This window comes from Microcebus murinus, chromosome 14 (assembly GCF_040939455.1).
Source record: "Microcebus murinus isolate Inina chromosome 14, M.murinus_Inina_mat1.0, whole genome shotgun sequence".
Taxonomy (NCBI): Eukaryota; Metazoa; Chordata; class Mammalia; order Primates; family Cheirogaleidae; genus Microcebus; species Microcebus murinus.
Genome location: NC_134117.1, coordinates 14,585,256 through 14,608,197, shown reverse-complemented (window position 1 = coordinate 14,608,197; position 22,942 = coordinate 14,585,256). Strand labels below are relative to the sequence as shown.

General features: G+C 42.1%; 1 protein-coding gene across 4 annotated transcripts in view; it reads right to left on the bottom strand.

Moving 5' to 3' along the window:
• The window catches only part of ABLIM1 (actin binding LIM protein 1), a 290,610-nt gene that overhangs the window by 111,806 nt on the left and 155,862 nt on the right, over window positions 1-22,942 (bottom strand). For all 4 annotated transcript variants that reach the window (XM_076009764.1, XM_012772677.3, XM_076009763.1 and 1 more), the window contains exons 3-4: window positions 12,908-13,091; window positions 9,283-9,392 (exon numbers count right to left, since the gene is read on the bottom strand). In XM_076009764.1, the coding sequence (XP_075865879.1) occupies window positions 9,283-9,392; window positions 12,908-13,091 (294 nt within the window). The remainder of the gene's footprint in view (window positions 1-9,282; window positions 9,393-12,907; window positions 13,092-22,942) is intronic.

Genomic DNA, 22,942 nt, shown 5'->3' with positions numbered 1-22,942 from the left:
AAGATTATAATGGAGCTGAAAAATTCCTGTCACCTAGTGGCATTGCAGTCATAATGTTGTAGTGCAACTCATTATTTACATATGTTTTGATACACAAATACCAATGTGCTATAAGCCTACAGTATTCAGTACAGTAACGTGCTGTACAGGTTTGTAGCCTAGGAGCAATACCATATAGCCTGGGTGTGTAGTAGGCCATACCATCCAGGTTTGGGTGAGTTCACTCTGTAATGTTCAAACAATGATGAAATTGCCCATCCATCCTCAGAATGTATCCCTGTAGTTAAGCAGTGCATGACTATACTACTAAATGCTACAAACTGGATGAAACTTGAAAATATTAAAATAAATGAAGCCAGACACAAGAGGCTATATAATGTATGATTCTACTTATATAAAACATCCAGAACAGATAAATCCACACAGACAGAAAGCAGATTGGTAGTTGCCAGGGGTTAGAAGGGGGGAATAGAGAATAACTGCTTAATGGGTGCAGGGTTTTCTTTTTGGGGTGATGAAAATGTTTTGGAACTAGATAGAGGTGGTAGTTGTACAACACTGTGAATGCACTAAAGGCCACTGAAATGTTCACCTTAAAATGATTAATTTAGGGCCAGGCAAGGTGGCTCACGCCTATAATCCTAGAAGTCTGGGAGGCCAAGGTGAGAGCATCACTTGAGGTCAGGAGTTCGAGACCAACCTGAGCAAGAAGGAGACCCCATCTCTTCTAAAAATAGAAAAAAATCTAGCTAGGTGCACTGGCACATGCCTGTAGTCCCAGCTACTTGGGAGGCTGAGGCGGGAGGATTGCTTGAGCCCAGGAGTTTGAGGTTGCAGTAAGCTATGATGACGCCACTGCACTCTAGCTGGGGTAACAAGAACAAGACTCTTTCTCAAAAAAAAAAAAAAAAGTTAATTTTATACTATGTGAATTTAATGTCAATTAAGAAAAAATTGTACCCAGAAAGTTTGTTCTTAAGCTGACTTCCCTAATTCAGTTGTAAACTTTAACCTGGTGAAGACTTTCATGATAAATCTTTAACCGGCTATGTTCACCTAGCCCACCGGGGCTCTTGCCAAAGAGGAAATCATATTTGAGTTCTACATCAGCTTCTCAGAGTCAGTGCTCATTAGCAAACATCAGCGCATTTACCCTGGCCCAAAGACAGGAAAAAGAAAAGAAGGGGTAGAATGTCAGTTTTAGTACTTTCATCATGTGACCAGTCACTTAATACACACACAGCTGAAGGTCATAGCAAGGGCAGGCTGCGGTGAGACTTCAGCCTGGAATAGGCTTTTTATTATTTTATTTTTAATATACTTTGGTTTTAAAGAGGTAAAAATAAATGGTGAAAAACTTTTTTTTTCTATATAGTAAAAGTCATTTTCCTTCTTTTCCTTTTAGTCACTCAGCTTCCCCATCTGCCCACCTAGAGAAAATTACTAATGGCAATTTCTCAAATGTCCTTCCAGGGACAATCTGTATGACTACACAATTCCAGGTATACATAGCAGTCCTTTTGAACAGCTAACTTTTTACTTTTACTTAAAAATTAAACTGGGAAATGACTGCTGTTCCAACCATTAAAATAAAATTCCAGCTAATTTGGTAAGTTGTTAGAAGGTGTGGGCCCTATTATATAAGACACATGTCCACTGAGACAAAATCAGTAAATAACAAAATGCCATTCACTTTCTACCCACTGAAAGCTCTTTTTAATTACTCCCTTAGTTGCACCCATTCCTTATAATGCAAGAACTTTTCTTCCTTTCTTGCATCTGAGATCACTCAGGCTCAGGTTAAGGAAAAAGATATATTATTCTGGGATTTTTATGTCTGACTCATAACTGTTATAGATTTCAGCCTGAAAAAATCTGAATATTAATGTTCCTCTTTGCAACATACCTTGTCTCTCTGCAACGAACCTTTGGCTACTGTGTAAATTCCAAACTTTCTTAAGACCCTACTCTTATACACAGGGCAACAATGAAGTTGCCACATGAAGTTAGACCCCTACCCTTCTAGGCCAGGGGCTGCCATAAATGCCCAAAGAGATGTGACTGCCTCTCAAATAACTCTGACCACCCCTCTACCTTTTCTTAAAAAGTTGTGATTATGTTGTCCACAAATTTATCTGAAGCAATAAATAACCACTCCCCCATTATTAAGGGAAAAATACTTGTGAGATGAGAAGATAAAAATGGGTTTAACCCTCTGCACTCACTTGCTTTTTTCTTGATTCCTTTATTCTACTCGGGATTTAATTTTTTTAAATACCCCAGATTTTACAAAGCATGGCAGTAGAATAAAAACCTGGAGTTTCTTTTCATACAAACTTATTTGGATTTTTTTAATATTTCAAATTATTGATGCATTCAAAGAGTAATTTTAATCTCTATAATTTTTGCTAACCGTGTTGAGTCACACTCGACATCCGAGTGCAAAGGGTTAAACATCCAATATACTTTACTTCTCACCAACCCAAACTGCATCTTCATTCAAGTAGGGGCCAGACCTCCCCACTGGGACCTGCGAGCTGAGAGTCACTCCCTCAGAGGCTCACCTGGGACAGCAGCAATCCACTCACTGAGCGAACATGTGTGTGCTTACTATATGCACAGTGCTATTCCTAAGAACCATAAAAACACAGTCCTTGCCATTCAGAAGCTCATAGGCTGTTGGAAAGAGAAATACACCAAGAGAGAACAGGGCTATACGGTCATAACGGGGCTACATGGGCATAACTGCCACCCTGACATGCACTGCAGCTTTGCCAGGCCACACGTGGGTTGTCCAGTTGCCAAAGCAAATTCAAAGCTTTCAGCCTTTTGTGAGACACTCAGAAGAACAAATCATTCTAAAAAAAGAGGGCATATGAACAAAATACTATGTGAAGAATTTATATAAAATTGCAAATATGTCTATAGCACTTAAAGCCATATCCAGAAGAGTGTTTATCAAAGTGTTAACAGAGGTTATCTTTTGGTGATGGGATTTCAGGTGATCTTTATCTGCCTTGTGCCCTTCTGAAATATTTGTGCTGCTTTACAATAAACACTTAAAACCTTTTAAAAAGAGATGATTGTAATTAGCCCTGTCAGAGACAGAGAAAGAATGTTTATTTAGCACTTTGTGTGCTAGGCCTTGTATGAGACAGACAACAGGTTCCTTATATGCAACAAGTTCGTTTTCTTGGGAGTAGAAGTGGGATTGCATGTTAACAATTGCAACGCAATCAGTTACGTTGCAACGGTAGTTTCTCAGCTGTGACAAATGTAGTGTAGTAATGTAATATACTAATGTGAAACAGAGTTTAGCTGGTGCCTGGAACATAGTAGGTGCTCAATGAGATGTTTGTTGAAGGAGAGAATGGGATCCTATATCTTTATTTAACATGGTGCTTTCATTCACCCTCCTCCTTTCTCTCAGCCATGAATTGCTTGTAGCCACAATCAATGGTCACCCCAACCCTGTTCCCAATCCAAACATCAATGACTTTGTAAACTATGATCACTATCACCACTTTAATTTTTTTCTAGAACATTGTTTTCATCTGCTCTTCCTCCTGGTTAAAAAAGTGATCCTCAGGAGCTCCACAGTGCAAACTCCTCCAGGCCCCCTGGACCTGGCCCCGTTACTCTGTCTTTCCAATTTCACTTTTTGGGACACAGAACAACAAAGCCTTTGATCTGGTTGGGTCCCCCCAGCCCCCAGCATGGCTTTTACAAGTCCCCTCTCCCCATTTGGACTGGCCTCCTATGAGATCCTATGCAGGATCTCATTTAATTCTCATAACAACCCGTTGAAGTAGCTATTGTCCAATGGATAGATGAGGACTGAGGACTGAGGTTCCTAGACATCAAATAACTTGCCCAAGGCTACGTGGCTAGGAAGAGGCAGGGCCAGGATTCAGACCCAGGCATTCTGAAGCCTACAGCCCACACTCTCAACCCTTATGCTGTGCCCTCCTCTCGCTTTCCTTTCCGGATTCTGAGTATCTCTAGGCTCAAGTTCCAGACTCACAACTTCCTTAAAGAGTAACAGCTAACATATATGTGCTTCCTAGGTACCACGAACCTTTTAAGTGGTTTACTTATTTTAATCTCCATAATAACCCAATGAGAAAGGAACTGTTATTGGTTCTCATTTTATAGGCAAAGAAATGGAGGCAGAGAGAGATTGAGTTCTCAAGGTCGCACAGCCTGTAAGTGGCAGAGCCGGGATTAGAACCAGCCAACAGCCCGTCCAGAACCCACACTCCTCAGGAGTTCCCTGCCAACCTCCTCTGCCATTTATCCCACAGGAAGAACGGTCTAGTGAAGGAGGGGCAGACCTCTCCTGAAATCCACTACTATGAGTCCAACTCCAACATTCCATGGGCCGAATGTGTGAATGTGTCCCTGCCTTCGTCAGTATTTACATGGGTGGAAAATATCAAATGAGTAGATAAAGGCAGCTATAAAAAGCAGAGTCACAAAAAATGAGGACTGTCCTCCCTACGAATTCAGAAATCAATGTCTGAACAGTAAGTTATTGTTTTGTAAGTACACAGCAACTTTAATATATTTGCCCATTTAGCCTACAGCCTAGGTGTCCATTAGCATCCCATTTTGCAGATGAGGAAATGGAGGAGGGAGAGGGAGAGAGACGGCTATTGAGCAGAAGAGCCGGGACCTGAGCCCAGGCAGTCCGAAGCCGGGAAAGATCTGGCAAGGTCTGCACCACTCTGCCTATTGTTAGGTGCCCCCGCAGACAATGCTTACTCAACCTGCCCACGTTTTTTGGCAAGAGAACAAAGATAAAAGAAAATTATCTTGCAACTCTGAAAAGCTATTGCACCAAACAGAAAAATAACTGGAAACGTTTTCCTCCCCTTTGAAAGCATGCGCGTAGCTCTAAAACGATTTAAATGCAGTCCACCCAGGGCGTTTGCCCTGATACCTGTAGGATAGTTGCAGCTGCAGCTGGAATAACGATGCTGCACACGGAGGAGGGAAGAGAGAGACAGGCTTGCATGTGTTTGTGTGGGTGTTCATCCTGTCAACCTCCCCAAACCCACACGCAGCCAGACACTAGTCAGACACCCTGTGAGACAGGAGCCGTGTGGGAAATGACACCCCAAACCCGATCGCGATGTTCTCGGGTGCCGCACGCAGACTCCTCCACACACCGCTCCTTAACCCGTGGAAATCCCGCCCCTTGGTTACTGGTAAACACAAGAAGAATGGAGTGGGACGAAGCTTTAGAGGTTGACACTTAACCTTCTGGTAGAGCGTAATGTCTTTTGGACAGATACTTTTTTAAAAGCATGAATCAGCTAGCAAAACAGTTTAATGTTCATCAGAACCCTGTGAGGTGGCTTTTTACTGCTATCTCCGCTTTATATAATGTTTATTGCTTTATATAATGTTTAATTTATATATAATGTTACTGGATGAACATCGCATTAGACTGGATGCAGCAAGAGTTTTAACTGATTTGGGGCAATAATCTTTTATTGAAGCGGTTTGCATCTACGAACAACTTCCTGATGGTTTCCATTCATTGAAGCTCGATACAACAGAGAGGCAAACGTGGCACGGAAAAGATGCACAGCTCTGGAAGTCGGGACACTCACTCGGACGATCCGCAGGCAAGCGGGCCACTGCTCTAAGGATCAGCACTCCCGTCTGTGAAAATCATCGCGTGATGCCCACATCGTAAAGCCATCACAAAATAACTTTTAGGGAGAGGAGCATGGATGGAGTCGGGAGCCAGACGGCCTGGGTCTGGCCCCCAGCTCTGCTACTTACTGTCTGTGAGACCTTGGGTAAATTATTTAACCTCTATGGCCCTTTGTTTCTTCTTCTGTGAAAAGTACTAGTACCAACCTTAGAGTTGTTATGAGGATTAAATGAGTTAATGTAAAGCAGGTACACGGTGCCTGCTACCCAGTAAGTACTATGTGAGTGCTTGATAAAGAAAATAAAATCGATTTAAAGGTTCAGTGAATTATAGTAAGGTGGAAGGAAGCAGCGAGCCAAGAACTCCAATGGGGGGTTCTTCCTAAATTAGAGCAATACAGGCATGAGAGCCTCTGAGCAGCTGACACAGAAGAGCTGCGTCTTTATTCAGTAAGCCAAACAGTTCTGTGTAAATGTTCGCTCCACCCTCGGCTCGTGCCTGGCTCTCTCTCCCACTGTCCTCCCTGCTCCTTGACTGTGGGAAACCAGACACAGAATGTGGGATAAAACTGTGGTCCCGGAGAGCAAACTCATTTTTGAACAGGATACTTCAAAGGAAAAAGAGGACTTTGGCTCTCTGATACATTTCCCGACTCTGTGAACATTATCAAGGAAGAGATTCACACTAAAAAAGGGTCACTTTCTGCTTCTATTTAGAAAGCTTTGCCAAGTTCAAAAAGTCGTTTTTTAAAAATAGGAATCAAAGTCACACCAGGCTAGTTTTAAAGAACAGGGAAATTCTTTAAGAGTCACAAAAAACAAACAAGTGTTTTCTAATTATGCTCCAATGAATTTCAGAAACTTGCTGAAAATTCCCATTGCTTTTAGTGTTTGTGGGCCTGCCTAGTTTGGGTATTTTACATGTGTGTATCCATATATAAAAGCTCCCTTTTTTATAGATACCCACACACCCCATAAATGCCATTCGAGTATTTATCTACATAGACAAGTACTTCTGAAAAATAAAGATGTTCTGACCGAAGCAGTTGCATAGAAAGGGGATTTCATCCATGGGAAGCAAAGGAGAAACTGATTCGTCCCAGCAAATGGCACCTAAGCAATAATTGTTAAATCTAGTATTAAAAATGCAATAGATTTGAGTTTGATATTTTTATACATACAATTTTCACTTCTTTTTATGTACATAACACGTATGCCATGTACAAATTTTAAGCAATTAATAAAAATTAGAATAACCATTTTGGTATTGCTATGACTAGGAAACATGTCTCCAAATTGCACAGCCAGAGGGGACTGGAAGCGTTTGAAGAGATCCCGCTTCTATTTCTTATACTGAACAATGAGGAATCTCAGATGAAACGAAAAAGAAAGCAAAAAACCAAGAGTCAAAAGACCTGCATCTGGCCGGGCGCGGTGGCTCACGCCTGTAATCCTAGCTCTCTGGGAGGCCGAGGCGGGTGGATTGCTCAAGGTCAGGAGTTCAAAACCAGCCTGAGCAACAGTGAGACCCTGTCTCTACTATAAATAGAAAGAAATTAATTGGCCAACTGATATATATATAAAAAATTAGCCAGGCATGGTGGCGCATGCCTGTAGTCCCAGCTACTCGGGAGGCTGAGGCAGAAGGATCGCTCGAGCCCAGGAGTTTGAGGTTGGTGTGAGCTAGGCTGATGCCACGGCACTCACTCTAGCCTGGACAACAAAGCGAGACTCTGGCTCAAAAAAAAAAAAAAAAAGACCTGCATCTGACTGTACCTTATCGCTTGATACTTGCATGACTTTATGTATACTCATAGGCCTCAATTTCCCCAACTATCAAAAGATAAGGTATGAGGGTTTCTCAATAAACTTTCTTACAGAATTTGTGCTTATTGTAGTTGCATTGATTGCTATTCAAATGATGTGAGTCACTTCTGTGTATTGAATGCTGTCAGCATGTGAACTTAATTCTACTCTTGCTAATCATAATGGTGCTTACCTAGAAGCCAGAAAAATGGTGTGGAGGTCAACTTCATTCATGACAATTGCTGGTCAATCATATTATAAGAAGGGAGGAATTTTGGTAATTTTTTTTATTTGGAATATGTTCTCTTCTATTAAATTTAGAGACATGGTTAAAAAGAAAGGACATAAAAAGAGATAGTTGGACTAAAGAACTTCACAAAATTTGAGGACACGATCATTCCAGGCCTTGTGGATGTGATCCTCTGCTATAGCCATCATATCACCTGGGACTCATAAAAGCCTCTTTCTCAGCTAGACTGAAGAATTCCTCCAAAGTTTTTGGTAATGTACATCCAAAGAAGCAAGCCCTCTCAAACACTGGAGTGACTATTCCTACCTTCCAGCCACCTGGGGCAGAGAAGTGAGGCAGTGAAGGACTTGGCATCCTATTGGAGCTCTAGGATTGGGCTTTTGTGTCTGTTGTCCCACTAGGCTGCTGTTACTTACCAGTGGGTCACGTGTGCTGAAACCCACAGGCCAAGGATCGGGTCAAATGTGCTACATAGGATGCGCTAATGTGTGTACTGTCTTCTTTCCTCCCAATCCTCACAATACAATGTCTATGCAAATGTTTCATTCAGAACATTATTTTTTTTTTTAACAAGTATAAGGTTTCTATTTCAATAGGGAGAGTTAGAGTCACTATTATAAATTGCATCAAATTCCTCTGGTGTGGAAATAACTTATCTCATTCTCACATATTAAGACTCACTTAAGGGCTTAAAAGGGTTTATTCCAGGTCTCTCAAGGATTGGCAAAATCCACAGACACCAAGGCAAACCTCCAGGCCACTTCCTAATGCCCCAGGAAAGAGATGGAAATAGAGCTTCCTTGCTTGGTGCCCAGAGTTTAAAATAAATCAACTTAAAATTTGTTAACTGCCCTACCCAATGTTACTGACTAGAAGAAATGGTGCAGTTGGCCTCTATTTTTATTTTGGAGGAAGTTGGTTCTCTTTGCATTTTGACAGGTCAAACAAGACCTTGTCATAAATCATTGCAAATCCCCTGATCTTTATACAGCTTGTTCCCATACTTTCTTCAAATCTCTCCTTAGGTATCATCTTGTGAGAGAGGTCTTCTCTGATTGCCCCATAGAAATACAGCCCCTTTACTTTGCTTTCATTTTCTTCCTGCTTTAACTTTTTTCACATATTATATATTTTTGTGTATGCAAAGGGATTATTGGGTCATATGGTAGCTCTCCTTTTAATTTCTTTAGGAACCTCCGTATTGTTGTCCATAATGGCCGCACTAATCTACATTCCCACCAGCAGTATACAAGGCTTCCCTTTCCCTCATAGCTACTATGACACCTGTTATTTTGTCTTTTTGATAATAGCTATCCTAACAGGTGTGAAGTGGTGTCACATAGGTGGCTTTGGTTTGCATTTTCCTGATGATCAGTAACACTGAGCACCTTTTCGTATACCTCTTGACCCCTTTTTGGTCATCTTTGGAGAACTGTCTATTCAGGTAGATAGGACCACTCCTGTTTCCAGCTAACAGGGTTTCTCAAAAGGGAAGGCACCTGCCTGAGCTACCTTTGAACTACAGAGGTGTCCATGTGAGTGGGTCACACCAGGGCACTTACTGCTGGAGCAGGTGGCTTCTTTAGGACTGGAGGACATGGGCTGTGCACAGAATTGACAAAGGCAGTCTCTCCCATTGAATGTGACTCGGTCTCCGGGTGGAAACGGACGCCTAGAGACAAAAAGACAAGGCCCTCAAGGTTATTCCAGCAATTTCATTCCTTTCCCCTCCTCCTCCCGCTTGCTGCCCTCGGGTGCAAATTTATTTCTTGGAGGAGCACCAGATAAAATGACTGAAATGCAGTCATAACCAAGCCCGCCAACTGGAGAGAGTCCAAACAAATAAATGTACCTCATTTTGAGAAGAAAAGAGAATGCACTGGTTCTAAGAGCAACAAGATAGTAAAAAGGGATGATTTACTTTCACTTATTAGTGGAGGGATGTTCCGACAAGTCATCTAGCTGGGCAAACAGAACAATAAATTACCAAATGGAAAATCCTTTGTGAAGAAACATTTTAAATGCCACAAATTCCAACTGAAGCTTAAGGCCCCTCCCCAAGAGAACTGGTTACAAGTCAAGTAATAAGTCTTTCCATTCTCTGGGACCATGTCTTGAGCCCTGTGTTAATTATGCTGAATTAGACTTTGTCCTGGACATCTGAATGGGTGAACTGAGTGTTCCACAGTGCTGGACACCCAGTCTCTTATAAACTGGGAGAAACAGGACGGGCTGGATTTATCTGTTTAAGAACCAGTATTAATTGTCTTTCTTTTTAGAAAGACAATTTCCCTTCCCATTAGACATTCAGCAATAACAGCACATTTTGCAAAAAATGTCACCTTCTGCATGTATCGGTTTCTTTTCCTCCCAGTTCACCAGAAAGACAGACTTTTTTTTAAAAGGTCATTAATTAATAGACATATGACAAACAGTTTCCATGCCTGCTTACTTGCAACTGGCCAATTTACAGATAATCTTCATCAACATGAGTTTTCCAATGTGAAATGCTGTCAGTTAGGAAACGTAAAACTCACAAGCGAATATCACCACCAATCTGAGTCAGAAGCAATTACTCAAAACCAAGTTCAAGGTTCTTGACATTTGTTTTTGCCTTCATAGTTGCTATCTCCCCTTTAAGTCAACCCCATGTTGCCTATCAGTTGGTAATAACTTTAATAAACACACACAGGTAAATCTGGGCTTAAAACAATTCTACAAATGTGCTTGGTGACCATCATCAAGGAGAGTTTTAAATTTACACCCCTAAATTTTTTAAGTCCTGAGAAAGGGTGGTGAGAGGACACTCTCTATTTGTGGTGTTGTGTGTTACTTTCCATTGTACAGAGAAGGCCCAGAGAGGTTAAGTGGATTGACCTGGATTGACCAGCCAGGAAGATCAGGCCACAGGCAGGTGCAGATGGCATCCACCAACTCAGAACTTGCTCTCTCTTTAATAATCAAAATCACACTCTGGTGGATGCCAGTGGGCCTATGGCTTCACAGTCACTTATTAAACCTGAACGAACCTTAAATCTGTTCTGTCAGGAGGATGTCAGGGAGGTAAGAGTCCATCAACACAGCAAGCACAGGTTCTTTTGTCTCTGACCGGGACAGGCCAGGGTCCAGTTCTGGACACGGGGCAAGGTCTTCTGAATGTTTGGGTTTTGTTATTTTATAAATGTCCCCTTTCAGGACCTTCCTCCTTCCCAACGTCCACTGCCCATACTGGTTCATTTCCTTCTATTATTTGCATGAATGTTTGTAATGGAGAACTGGATTCAGAGTTAGAAAACCTGAGTTCTTATCCTCCTGACATTAGCCTGGGAATAAGGACTCTGAGACTCGGGCTCACTCATAAATAAGGACAGTAACTCTTGGTTCATTTCATAGAATTGCTAAGAGGGTTAAATTACATTCTATATGAACACAAGTCATAAACAGTAAAGGAGGTCCCCGATTCAGGCAGAATTACTGTCATTCAGGAGCATCTTGTGTCTCTTTGCTGCCTCAAATGTCCAGGGGCAGGGCCATCGTCAATAAATGTTTGTCCATCATTATACCAACCTTAAAACAGTGACCTCTCAGGGTCAGGAATACAAGGGCTCTTAGAGTTTACCTGGACCAGGGCCCTTCCACCCTGGCTGACTAATATGATACTTGGGAAACCTCCAGAAACTGCTAAATCAGCATGCAGGTTTTAGGGGGAAAATAGGCTAGAAATGGATATTTTTTAAAGAGACCTCATCCCCACCCCCTACTCCATCCAGGAGATTCCAGTGATCAGGAGATTCCACGAGATGCCAATGGTTTGGAGAAGCGCTCACATTCAGTTCAGAGCCTCTCATTTTAAAGCTGAGGCAACTGTCTTGAAAAACCTAATTTACACAGGTCTCAACTCAACCCAAGAAGCAAGACTAGGACTTGGGTCTCCTCAGGCACCAACCCAAGACTGTTAACCTGGCTGCGTGCTACAACCTGAAAAGGGTCTGTCTGGAACTTTGGTTTTAATTAAATACAGAAAAATGTTCAGCTCATTAGTCGAGAATATTTTAGTAATAATTCAAAAAATATTTAATTGAGACATGAGCTAATGTATAGCTATAAAAATTAAATAATTTTATTATGAGTATTTCATCCATCTTATTATGATTTATCTATCACTATTATCTTGTTAATTAATTACACAAAATTAAATCTACTCTTGTAGAGTTTTATCTCTCTGGCTTAGAAACATGAAACACTGAAAGACAAACAACCCACCTCCTCTGAACTGTAGTTTTTAGAAAGGCAGAGTGAAATGGAGCCTCACTCAAAAAGGCACAGGGTAGAATTAGAAGCAGTTTGATTCATTTTGGATCAATAAAGTAGATGACCCTTTTTGGTGAGTCTCCTACTTATAGGAATCAAACACATCCTGAGTTTTAGAACATATAGCTCTCAAAACACACAACCACCGCCACATTTTCCCACTCAACACTTCACATAGTTTCCTTCTCTGACTGATCAGTTTAATCAAGCTGGTTTGTACAGTTAAGAGTTAACTTTGGTAGAAGATGGATACCTAGAGAACAGAGCTTGGCAAACTTTTCCCCCAAAGATCAGACTATAAATTTTATTTTTAGATTTTGCAGACCATGTGGTCTCTGTCCCAACTACTCAACTCTGTCACTGTAGCTTGAAAGCAGCTACAGACAACACACAAATGGACATGTCCACATTCCAATAAAACTTTATTTGCAAAAACAGGCCCATGGGCCATAGTTTGCCAACCCCTGCTATAGAACAAAGAAACTATTTTAAACACACACATACATAACACACACACATGAACTTACACTTCCAAACAAGCTTTATCCTTCTAAGCAGTTGTGTCATTTCACCCCAATGTTTTCACCACTCAAAATATTTCAAGACCCAGAGCTGCTTTCATGTTTGGTTTCAAGCCACTTAAAATCAGTCCTATTACCTTATAGAGGGCATCAGGTAGAAGGCGCCCCAACTAAACTACTTTCTGGCTAAGACTGATAATATAGTAGGAAGAGAAACCTAAGGACACATCAGAAAAAGAATACTTTAAGACTAAGTACTACTCAAGACAAAAGGTATGTATCTCCAGCTTTAACAGCTGAAACCAGAATTTCTCTGCCAGAGGGAGCCAGGGGCTTTGGAAGGAGAATCACTTACTTGCAGATGGTACAAGCGAAGCAGTTGGGATGGTAGGTCTTGCCCAGCGCAGTCACCACCTCGCCCTCCACGAACTCCCCGCAGCCATGGCAGCGCGTCCCGTACATCCGCTGGTAGTCCAGCGTGCACAGATACTCTCCGTTCTTGATGAAGAAGCCCCCTTGGGCCAGGTCGCAGCCACACACTGTGGAAAGACAAGTTTGCATCTGGTCACCCTCTGCTCAGCTGCTGGGCGGCAGCTGCCTTCCACTGAATCATGGTTGTATACTCTATGATCTCAATGGTTTGGGGCTGGGCAGGGGCCCGGCACAAAGAGCTATTTATTGTTGGGCTCTGATTTCCCTCTTGCCTCCCTCCCCTTGGGAGCTATGCAATATCTCATACAAGTAAAATGCGTTGGCCGGGTCTCAACGGCTTTTGTGGGAAGTCTAAGACTCAGGGGTAATCAGTCTCTGATAGAAAGATACCCTTGGTTTAGGCTGTCTCAAGCATGAACAAAGGTGTCCCTGGCAGTGTGCTGTTTAGGAAAGGTGCCCACTGCTTGCCCACACAACTGCCTGGTTGGGGCCAAGATGGTTACTGCGTTGAGTAATACATTCCCACTGTACCAAAGGCAGTAGCTGAAATTTCCAGTGGCTATTTTTTCACACTCTGGAAATACTTTTCCCATAGCTATGAAAAATTCAGATGTTTCATTTTCTCTTTGTGCAGCAAATGGGATAAGCTAATTATTTCTATATTATATATAGAAAGAAACGAACAGGCAAAAAGAGGAAAAAGACCTGTCACTCACGACCGCAGTCCATGCAAAAGAGGATGCTCTGTTGTGTCTGGGTTTTGGCGTCTCTTTCACACTGCACAGCTGCAGATGGTGGCGATGGAACGAGCAAGCAGGTCCCACTGCCAAGAGCTTGGGCTTGGGCCTGGCCTACGTGTCCAGACAAGACCACAGCAGGTCTCAACAACTTGTCCACAAATAAAGCCTCAAGCAGTCCCTGATAGCAAAGATTTTCTACTGTCAAATGCCTGGGAAGCAACAGTCAAAGCTGGAAATCTGTAACCTTAACCTCTCCATCCCTAAGGTCAGGTGGTTCCAACACAATTCAAGGCCTCGGGCAAAGGAATCCAGGTTTCTTCTTGATTATTCCTGCAAGCGGCCAGAATAGGCACTCGGGGTGGGTGGGGAGAAGCAAGTTCAGTCACTAAATTGCTTTCCTAAGAACCTACTAGAACGCTTCCAGGGCTTATCTGATTAGTGCCCATGACTCATTAATGCATGGAGATGAGCTAGTGCTGAGCACAGGAAAATTTCAACTGCAGTAACAGCTCCCCACCTTCAGTCAGCACTCCTCACTAATTGCAAGTTACCGGAGACAGTCAAGGTGACACAGAACCCTCAAGCGAGCTTCCCACTGTGGATTCATCAGTCTTTGTTTAGATCAACGCTCCACAGTGATGACTTTCTTCTTTGCAATTTACAATCAAGTAACCCAAGATTATGGCCTGAGTCCATCAAGCCTGAAAGTGACCACCCTATAAATACTCCTGCGATCATATTATCTGGAAAACAGCTCATTCACCACCTGCTGCCTCCTGTGCCCTGCCAGCCTGTCCTCTGCCCTCACTGTTCTCCCGCTGGCTCCTTCCCCCCTAAATGGGTCCTGCGGGTCAGGGGAACCCAGGTGTGGACCAGCCGCATTCTGATGCCAGTTCCTTCAGCCACAATAAACCATCCTGAAGGTGGGGGAGTCACAGAACACCTTAGAATGCTGCCTTCAATATTTTTCTATGTACGTATCTTATTTTTCTTCAAAGTGACAAGGTACTTTAGGATAAGTATCTTCTTTTGATTCCTCTTTAGGAACCTAATGACATCTAATATGAAATAGGGAATGCAATTTTTTAATTAAATTGAATCCTACCACCAACTTGGCCGGTTCCCATCGATATTACTTCTCAGTGACATCAGCCACTCTGCTGACTCAGTTATTCTCCCAAACTTAGGTATTTTTCAAAGCCATGAGAAGTGACAAAACAATGCATTCGGACTACTAGTAATTCCCTTTATTATCTCCTCCAATCACCTAGCTTGGGTTTAAAAAACTCACAGATCCTTTATAAAAAGATCTGGTGGCAATATGCTAATAGAGTGTTGAGACAGTTTCAAAGCTAATTCTAAATGTTTTAGAAATTCTTTGTATTTACTTTCTTAGGCTACCTCTGTGCAGCCTTTTCTAGTTTGCTTGGTTTTGTGAAATTGACACTCTTCTTTATTAATAAAGCCGGAGTTTCTATGAAAAATGACTTCCTAACACTACTGAGAATCAATGCCAAACTATAATGGAACTGTGCCCTGCTGTGATTTGATTTGGCTTTTTCCTTAAATTCAAAGGGGTGCTCAAGCTGGCTTGCCAAAGCATACCATTATTTCCAGTGGTTTATACAGGGAATCGGTGTTTGAAGGAGACTCACAGAGGCAGGGGTCCTCAAAGGCACACACAACACGCAGGGAGAAGGAAAGCCTGTACTGCCAGTTCCTAAAAGATATTTCACGGTATGGCATTGACTGAGAATGGACTGTTGTAACAATTGCAGATCTTCCCTCTGTCCCTCCCCAGGCTTTACAAACCTTGTTCTTCTTCTGTGCACCCCTTCCAGTCTCCCAGGCCAGATGCCTAAAGGCAGGTGGCTGTCTCCCATAGACACCATCTCCTTCCTCTACAATATAAGGCCTCCCTGGGGACAGATCTCACCCACTCTCATTGCTTCACCTATGACTTTGTGCAAGTGATTCTCCAATCAAGAATCTCCCTGTGTGACATCTTCCCCAACCTTTGGAACCTCATTTGCATCTGCCTGCTGGGCACCTACAGCATGCCTATCTCAAACCCAGCATTTGCAAAACAGACACTATCTTCTCAGGTTCTCTGCCATCCCTCCTGGAACTTTCTGCTATCCTTCTATTCCTTCTCTCAGGAAAATGGCAGCAGCATCCCTTCTCCCACTTTTACATCAACGTTTTCATCTGGACACTGAGTCCAATCCATTTCTCCAACCAAATGTTTCCTTGATCCGTCCCTTCCTCTGTCTTCTCACTGTCACTACTCGGATCCTGGCCTTCAGCATCACTCTCCTTATCACAGTATTTGTACTGGGAGGAAAAAATAAAGCACCTGGAAGCAACCTAAATTTCCATTAGTAGACAAAGAGTTGAATAAATCATGGCATGTCCAGTATGCAGAGCTGGTATTAAAAAGAATGAATCAGATCAGTATCTGCCACCCAAAGGGCTGTCTGTGATGTAAGTTTAAGTGAAAAGAACAAATGTCAGAGAGTAACAAATCTTACTAATCCTATTTTTGGAAACGTCTACTTATGTTTTTATGAACAAGGTGAAGTGAGTTAACACAAGCTGAGGGTTATTAAATTGGTTCTTTCAGGAGAATAAAGTAGTATTAACTTTGTCTTCCTATACCCATGTGTCAGCTCACTTTTTAATTTTATTTTTTAATTGTGGTGAAATACATGTAACATAAAATTTACCATCTTAATCATTTTTAAGTGTACAGTTCAGTGGCATTAAGTACATTCACACTGTTGTGCAACCATCACTACCACCTGTCGGCTGAGCTCTTTTCATCTTGCAAAACTGAAACTCGGGCCCTCTTGAAACTCCCTTTTCTCCTCCCTCCCGCTCCTGGCAACCCCCATTCTACTTTCTGTCTCTATGAATTTGACTCCTCTAGGTAGCCCATATAAATGGAAGCTCATCTTTAATAATAAGAACAACAGTATGTTAAGAAAAATTATCCAGAACTTGCAAACAAGGAGAAGGGAGAAAGCATGCTTCAATGTCGTGCCAGATCTTTGTTCAACAACTCACCAAGGAATTATTTCATTACTCCAGGGGAACGGATCTGTGTTTGGCAAGTTCTTTAATATTGATTAAAGGCCCAGACTTTGGAAGGCCATGTTAACTTTTATTTTCTTGTTCAGCAGAGATGTGGATGATTTCTGTCTGGTTTTATCATCCTGTTGAACCATGAATCAGATGTCTATCTAGTTCTGCTCCTCACTCCCACATTCTTTCCTGAATGCCTTTATAACCCCCTCTTACAGTTCCACCTTAAGCCAACTCTACCATCGTGCTGGTTCCCTCATTAATGAGTTAAATAAATCTTTCATACATGCTCACATCATGTTTGTACGAGAGTCCTATACTGAACTTTTTAAAAATTACACTTTGACAGAGGTGTTACTCTTAACTGAAAATATCTAAAGGTTAACGTGAAAAAAAAAATTTTTTTAATCTCTCATCTGTTTTATATTAACAGCTTAGCAAATACTCTTAACTGACAGCACAAAACAAAACTTTCACATCTAAAGAATAACAAAATCTCAGTGAATAAGGTCCAACTTCAGTAGGATATATTTAGATTTTTAACTTTAGGTGCTCCCTTTCTCTTTGCTTTAGTTGAAAGTTAGCATATGCCCAGGGAAAAGCATAGATTCCTTCATTAAAAAATAGAGCTGCCAGTGAAAGAGATTAATCACTTTCTTCTTGATGATCAGTTATTTAAAACATTCCTCAACTCAAGGCCCCACTGAATCCTGCCCTGTTCTGCCATCACTAAAGCCTGGCTATAAATGACTCTGAGCCTCGATGTGATGCTCTGGAATTCATTCTCTACAAACCACTGAGTACAATTAACTACTCGGTAAGTAGGCATGTGCATATCCAAGAAATTGTATATACAAGTTGTGAAATTAGTAACAGGCACATTTGAAAATCTTAAATCTTTTACAAAAATTAAGAGGAGCTGCCCATGTTGTAAAAATCCCACGGAATAGGAAGAGAACAAAGTATGGAGGTGTCAAATAAGGTTGAAAACAGAACAGCAGTTTAGTGGCGTGAGCCGGGCTGCGGTAGCAACTCTTTCTTCAGGTTTCTAAAAACAGTGGTTGCATTTTATGTTCCAACAAACTCATTTCAGTGACATCCCATCTGCCTGCCCACTAGCTCATTCTGCCAAACATTTAGGAGAATGGGTAATACTTAAAACTCTTCTCAAAGGTGGGTTTGAGGGTCAAATGCAAAAGAGATTTTCTTCACCCCCAGCAGGAGACTGAATTTCTTTCTCTCTGCTGTGCCGCTCTCTCCTTCCGGTTTTCATCAATTCATACCAGCAAGAGAGGGAAGGGATGTTAAGCAAACAGGATCAATTTTTCAATTTAGTTTTTAGCAACACTAGAATTTTAATTGTGGCGTCAGCAGGCTTGGGTGGGTCCTTCCTTCTCTTTTCTAGGGAAGGCGCTGGTTGCCTGGCCTTCTGCCAGGTGCTCAGCCCCCTGCAGGGCACAATGAGCCCTTCTGGACTTGCCCTGTGAAGTGAGACCTGGATGACACCCTCCTCATTTCCCGTGATGAGGGCCATATGCTCTAAAGTGCTACTTTACCCTTGATCTGGCCAGAATCCTGTTCCATCCTGCCCGGGGCCACGCCATCCCCACCTCCTGCTAGGCGGCCACATGTTAGCACTGAGAGCGGAGCAGGCTCAGGGTACAGACCCTCAGCACTCCACCCTAGAACACACTGTGAGTGCCAAATCCTCCCATCCTCTGCCTCCACGCTCGACGCCAACGAAATTTTAGAAGAATTTTATTTCATCCAAGGTCTAATTCTATTCATCTCCTCAAACCCTTTCTTCATAGAGAATACAAAGGTAGACTTTGACACAGTGTCTTCCCAAACCACCAAAAATTCCATGACAGCGTGGGGTGTGAGTTAATCCAGTTTTGCTCTGAAACCCAGAGCCGTGTGTTTGAAAGCACCACGCACTGAGACTCACAAGTACTACTCACTGCAGCCCGAGCTCAAAATAGCTGAACAGAGACTCATCAACAGTGAAGTGAGGCAGCAGCTTCCCGCCAGAAATAACTATTGCTAATGCATTAGCCTGGAGGCAAAGACTTAAGCCTCAAAAATCAGATTTTAAGAGCGTTTTCACATTGACTTCTAAATGCACATCAAAATCAATGATCATTTCTGGGAAAGAAGATAGCTACAAGCTCAACCAGATGGTGAAATGGGCCCCCAAATCAAGGCATTGGAGGGTTTGTATTTAATTCAGAGTTTGAATTTACAATAAGAGCCTTAGTCGGAATGGAACCACTTCAGAACCTCTATTGATTAATAAAATCTATGACTACATAGTAAGTTTGTTGTTAACCCTTGTGGAACTTCATGTGCAAACAATACTAATTGTAAACAGCTCAACAAACAAATATCACCCAAATAATAATATTTTCTCACTCGATAGACCATCTTTTTTTCTTTCTAAGAGTTAGCCCATAACACAAAAACAGTATTAAAGTCTTCTACCATGGCACAGATTACTTTGATATCAGATATTAGGGCTGAAAATGTTCACCAGAAAGAAACGAATGGTTGGCTGTGCTTAATGGGACTGACTTTGCCTACCCCAGGGAGTTACCTATCAAACTGGACCACACATTTGAGTTATGGGTGCACAGATAAATTTTACTAAGTTCTATATTCTCTACTATCCCTCTCCCCTTTTTAGTCTCCAGAAAGAGCTGGATCCTGTATCTTTGCCTTTTATAAAAACTGGCACAACCCGGCCTCAGTGACAGTTACATGTGTGTCTATAAACTGACCCCACGGAAAACAGAAAAAGGCGCAGATGTGTCACCAGGAAGCAGTTAGCACGGCGCCTGTCAACCCTCCCAGTGGGCCTTTTCCTCCAGTTTCTCCCCTGCCCAATCTCCCATGCACACCTCCTCCAAGTTAAGAAAGATACTTCTTTCATCAAGAGGTTTTCCTGCTTCACTCTGCCAAATGCCTTGACCTTGCCTCTGAGGCCTCACATCCTCCAAACGTCCACCTGACTCTTCCTGAACACCAGCGCTCTACTCCGGTCGGAGGGATCTCCCTCGCACCCCTCTGACATTCCCCCCACGCCCCTGCCAATGCCAACCCGCCCAGCCTCCAGGCCCCATCAGGTTCGACCTCCGACAGCCTCCTCCAGTCCCCCAAGGACTCCGCATCCTTGGGACTCGGAATAGGTATTGACACGTGGCTCTTACTCCATATACTGCCACTGTCTCCTTGTCTTGACTGCAACGTTACCGAAGGCAAAGACCACTTCTTATGCTATTTTATATCTTCCACTACACTTCCCCTATCTCATATTGCTTTATTCAAGCTGGTGTCTGGACCCTGCAGTCGGAGCCAAGTTCCTCTGGCGTGCATAAGATTCAGGGCATTTCCACATGACTTTGAGCCAGTAATCCTGTCTTTCCTCCTGAAACTAACTAGTTGGCATCGAAATCATGGTGCCAAGGTAGTAACTCCACTCACCTCCCAACTTCTCTAGTCTAAGACTCTTCTGTGCTTTTTTTTAGCAACTAAAAGTGACTGCAACTCAACAACTCAAGGGACAATTTCAATCCACATGTGCTCTGCACAGAGTCGGGCTACGCTCTGCTTTGTTTAGCAACACCAAGAAGGCCCTGATTACAGAGGACAAGACGGTGACTAGTGCTCTGTGATTTAAGGCAGATGAGAAGAAACTGGAATGGGATTACAGGGCAGCAATGGAAATAATTAAAGGGCTGGGAAAGAGCACTTAAAAAACCAGTAGATGGGATTAGACCAAAGAAAAAGAAGTCTGGGTAATAACGGCCTTTAAGGGTATGGTGGGTTATTTTAAGTAAATCGATGATCAGTTCTTTTCCAGCTAAGGAGGCACAAGATGGGAAAGAGTTTGTTTCACACACACCAGGAGATGTAGGTTAGATAAGCTTACAGCTGTACCATGAAGGGGATGAGGAATGAGAGCAGGCTCCTGAGGAGGGCTACTCTATACATTAGTATTTGGTTAGGGAATATTTATGATAGAACAAATGGCCTTTCTATCCAGGACAGCCAGCACACGCATCCTTGTGGATATGGACAATGTGATAATGGCATTTGCTTGACCTACATATCTAGGTCAGGTCACAGGGATTGCATTGCAATGAAAACAACATCAAATTCAACACTTTAACTACTTTCCAAGGTTCCATTTCAGAAATGAGATATAAAGAGTTCTTATAGACAATAAAATTTTGATTTTAAAAAAACTAAATATAGAAAACCCTTAATCTTTATCCATTTTATTCCATAAATATCCATGTACTTTCTAGGTTCACATGTTCTACATCAGGGGTCCTCAAACTTTTTAAACAGGGGGCCAGTTCACTGTCCCTCAGACCACTAGAGGGCTGGACTATAGTTTAAAAAAAACCATGAACAAATTCCTATGCACACTGCACATATCTTATTTTGAAGTAAAATACAAACGGGCAAAAACACCTGCATGTGGCCCGTGGGCCATAGTTTAAGGACTGTTCTACTTGGAATAATTCTAACTTGGTGAACATCCTACCCTAAGATAGCAAAATGGAATGTGCTATTGAAGATGTGATGTTTTTCCTAATTTCACAGGACACAATCTTTTAAAAAGACTAATTCTTGAAAAATATATTTCAACTCATTGACATTAGCAGTTGTGATCTGAATTTTCTAATAGTCTTAGTGAAACACTTCAAAAACAGTGTTGATGCTCATGGGCTTTCTTGATGGACTAGACATTACAGATAATAGAAGCAGGGGATTTAAAGAAGCTATCAAATAGGATCATTTCCCACACCCTCTAACACAAAGTTAAGACTCACACTAAGTGGCAACAGTCTCTATCAAAACATGATTCTATATAAGGATTTCTGCCAGTGCTACCCTGGGGAAGAAGAGCTTACATGATCTGATTTCTTTTTATTTTCTACAGACACCCACTATCAGAAGTCTCTTTAAAATAATGAGGCTATAAATAACATATAAAACCAGTTCCATTTTTGAGAAGGAATAAAGTTACTATAATTAATGTTTAAAGTGCCATCTTTTCAATGACAATAGGAACATCATGGTTTCATTCATTTTCAGCAGGAAGTTCATTTGCTCAAATTAAGGTCAGTGTCAACTCTAGCCATACCTCTGTCCTGCCCATCCACTGTCTTGAACAAGGCAGCCCCTACACCTGACCACACCTAGTATGCTCCCTTTTCTAGTCCTGGGAAGGTTATTAAGTTTCCTGGAGCTTTATGTTCGTAACCTGCTCCCTTCTTGGCAACACCTCTAGACCACTGAGCTCTATGTGGTCTCTGACTCACCACACCTGGCGTCTGGACCACTTTCCTGAACCTGTCCTGCCACCAGCCATGATGCCACTCATAAGCACCTTGCTTCCCCAGGTCCCAAGTTCTTCAGGGGTAGGTTCTATGTCATCTATACTTTTCAACCCTCCATAGGCTAGCACAGTGGATAGGTGACATGCTCTGTAAACAGGACACATGGTAAAGATTGGAAGGCCATCAAGTGTCAATATTCCCAGGTTGATTTATGCAAAACTTAAGTGACTTTTAGTAAGAAAAGAATGCAGACCTTGTGAAGTCGATTTAGTTGACTTTTATTACAAGGAAAAATTAAGCAGCGGTTGTGCTAAACTCCTCTTCCTAGAGAGGTGGAGGTGGGTGGGGAAGCGTTTCCTGACCACCTGCTCCTCGCCCCCCAAACACACCGAGATCCTCCAGTTGCATGCTCTCATCACTCACACAGCTCCATCTGTCATCCATTTCCCCACCACAGTTGTTAAGTCGTGTTTGTATGACCATCGGAATGCCCAATTAGTAGCACTATGAAGGCAGAGATCATGTCTAACTTATAACTTGAAAGTGTATAACTTATTTTTGAGTGTCTGAGCATGCAAAAACTATTTGTTGAATAAACAGATGTCACTGCTTAACACTCAGAATTTATACTATGGCCCTAGGTTAACCAGGGTTTCTATCATTGATAAACATTTTATTTCAGTTTTTAGCTTTGGACTTATGGGTGCAGAAAAATGGAATGGAGTTCTACACTCACTTCTTTTCCTCCATTTGGAATTCTCAGAGTATATGTGGATGCCATGACTT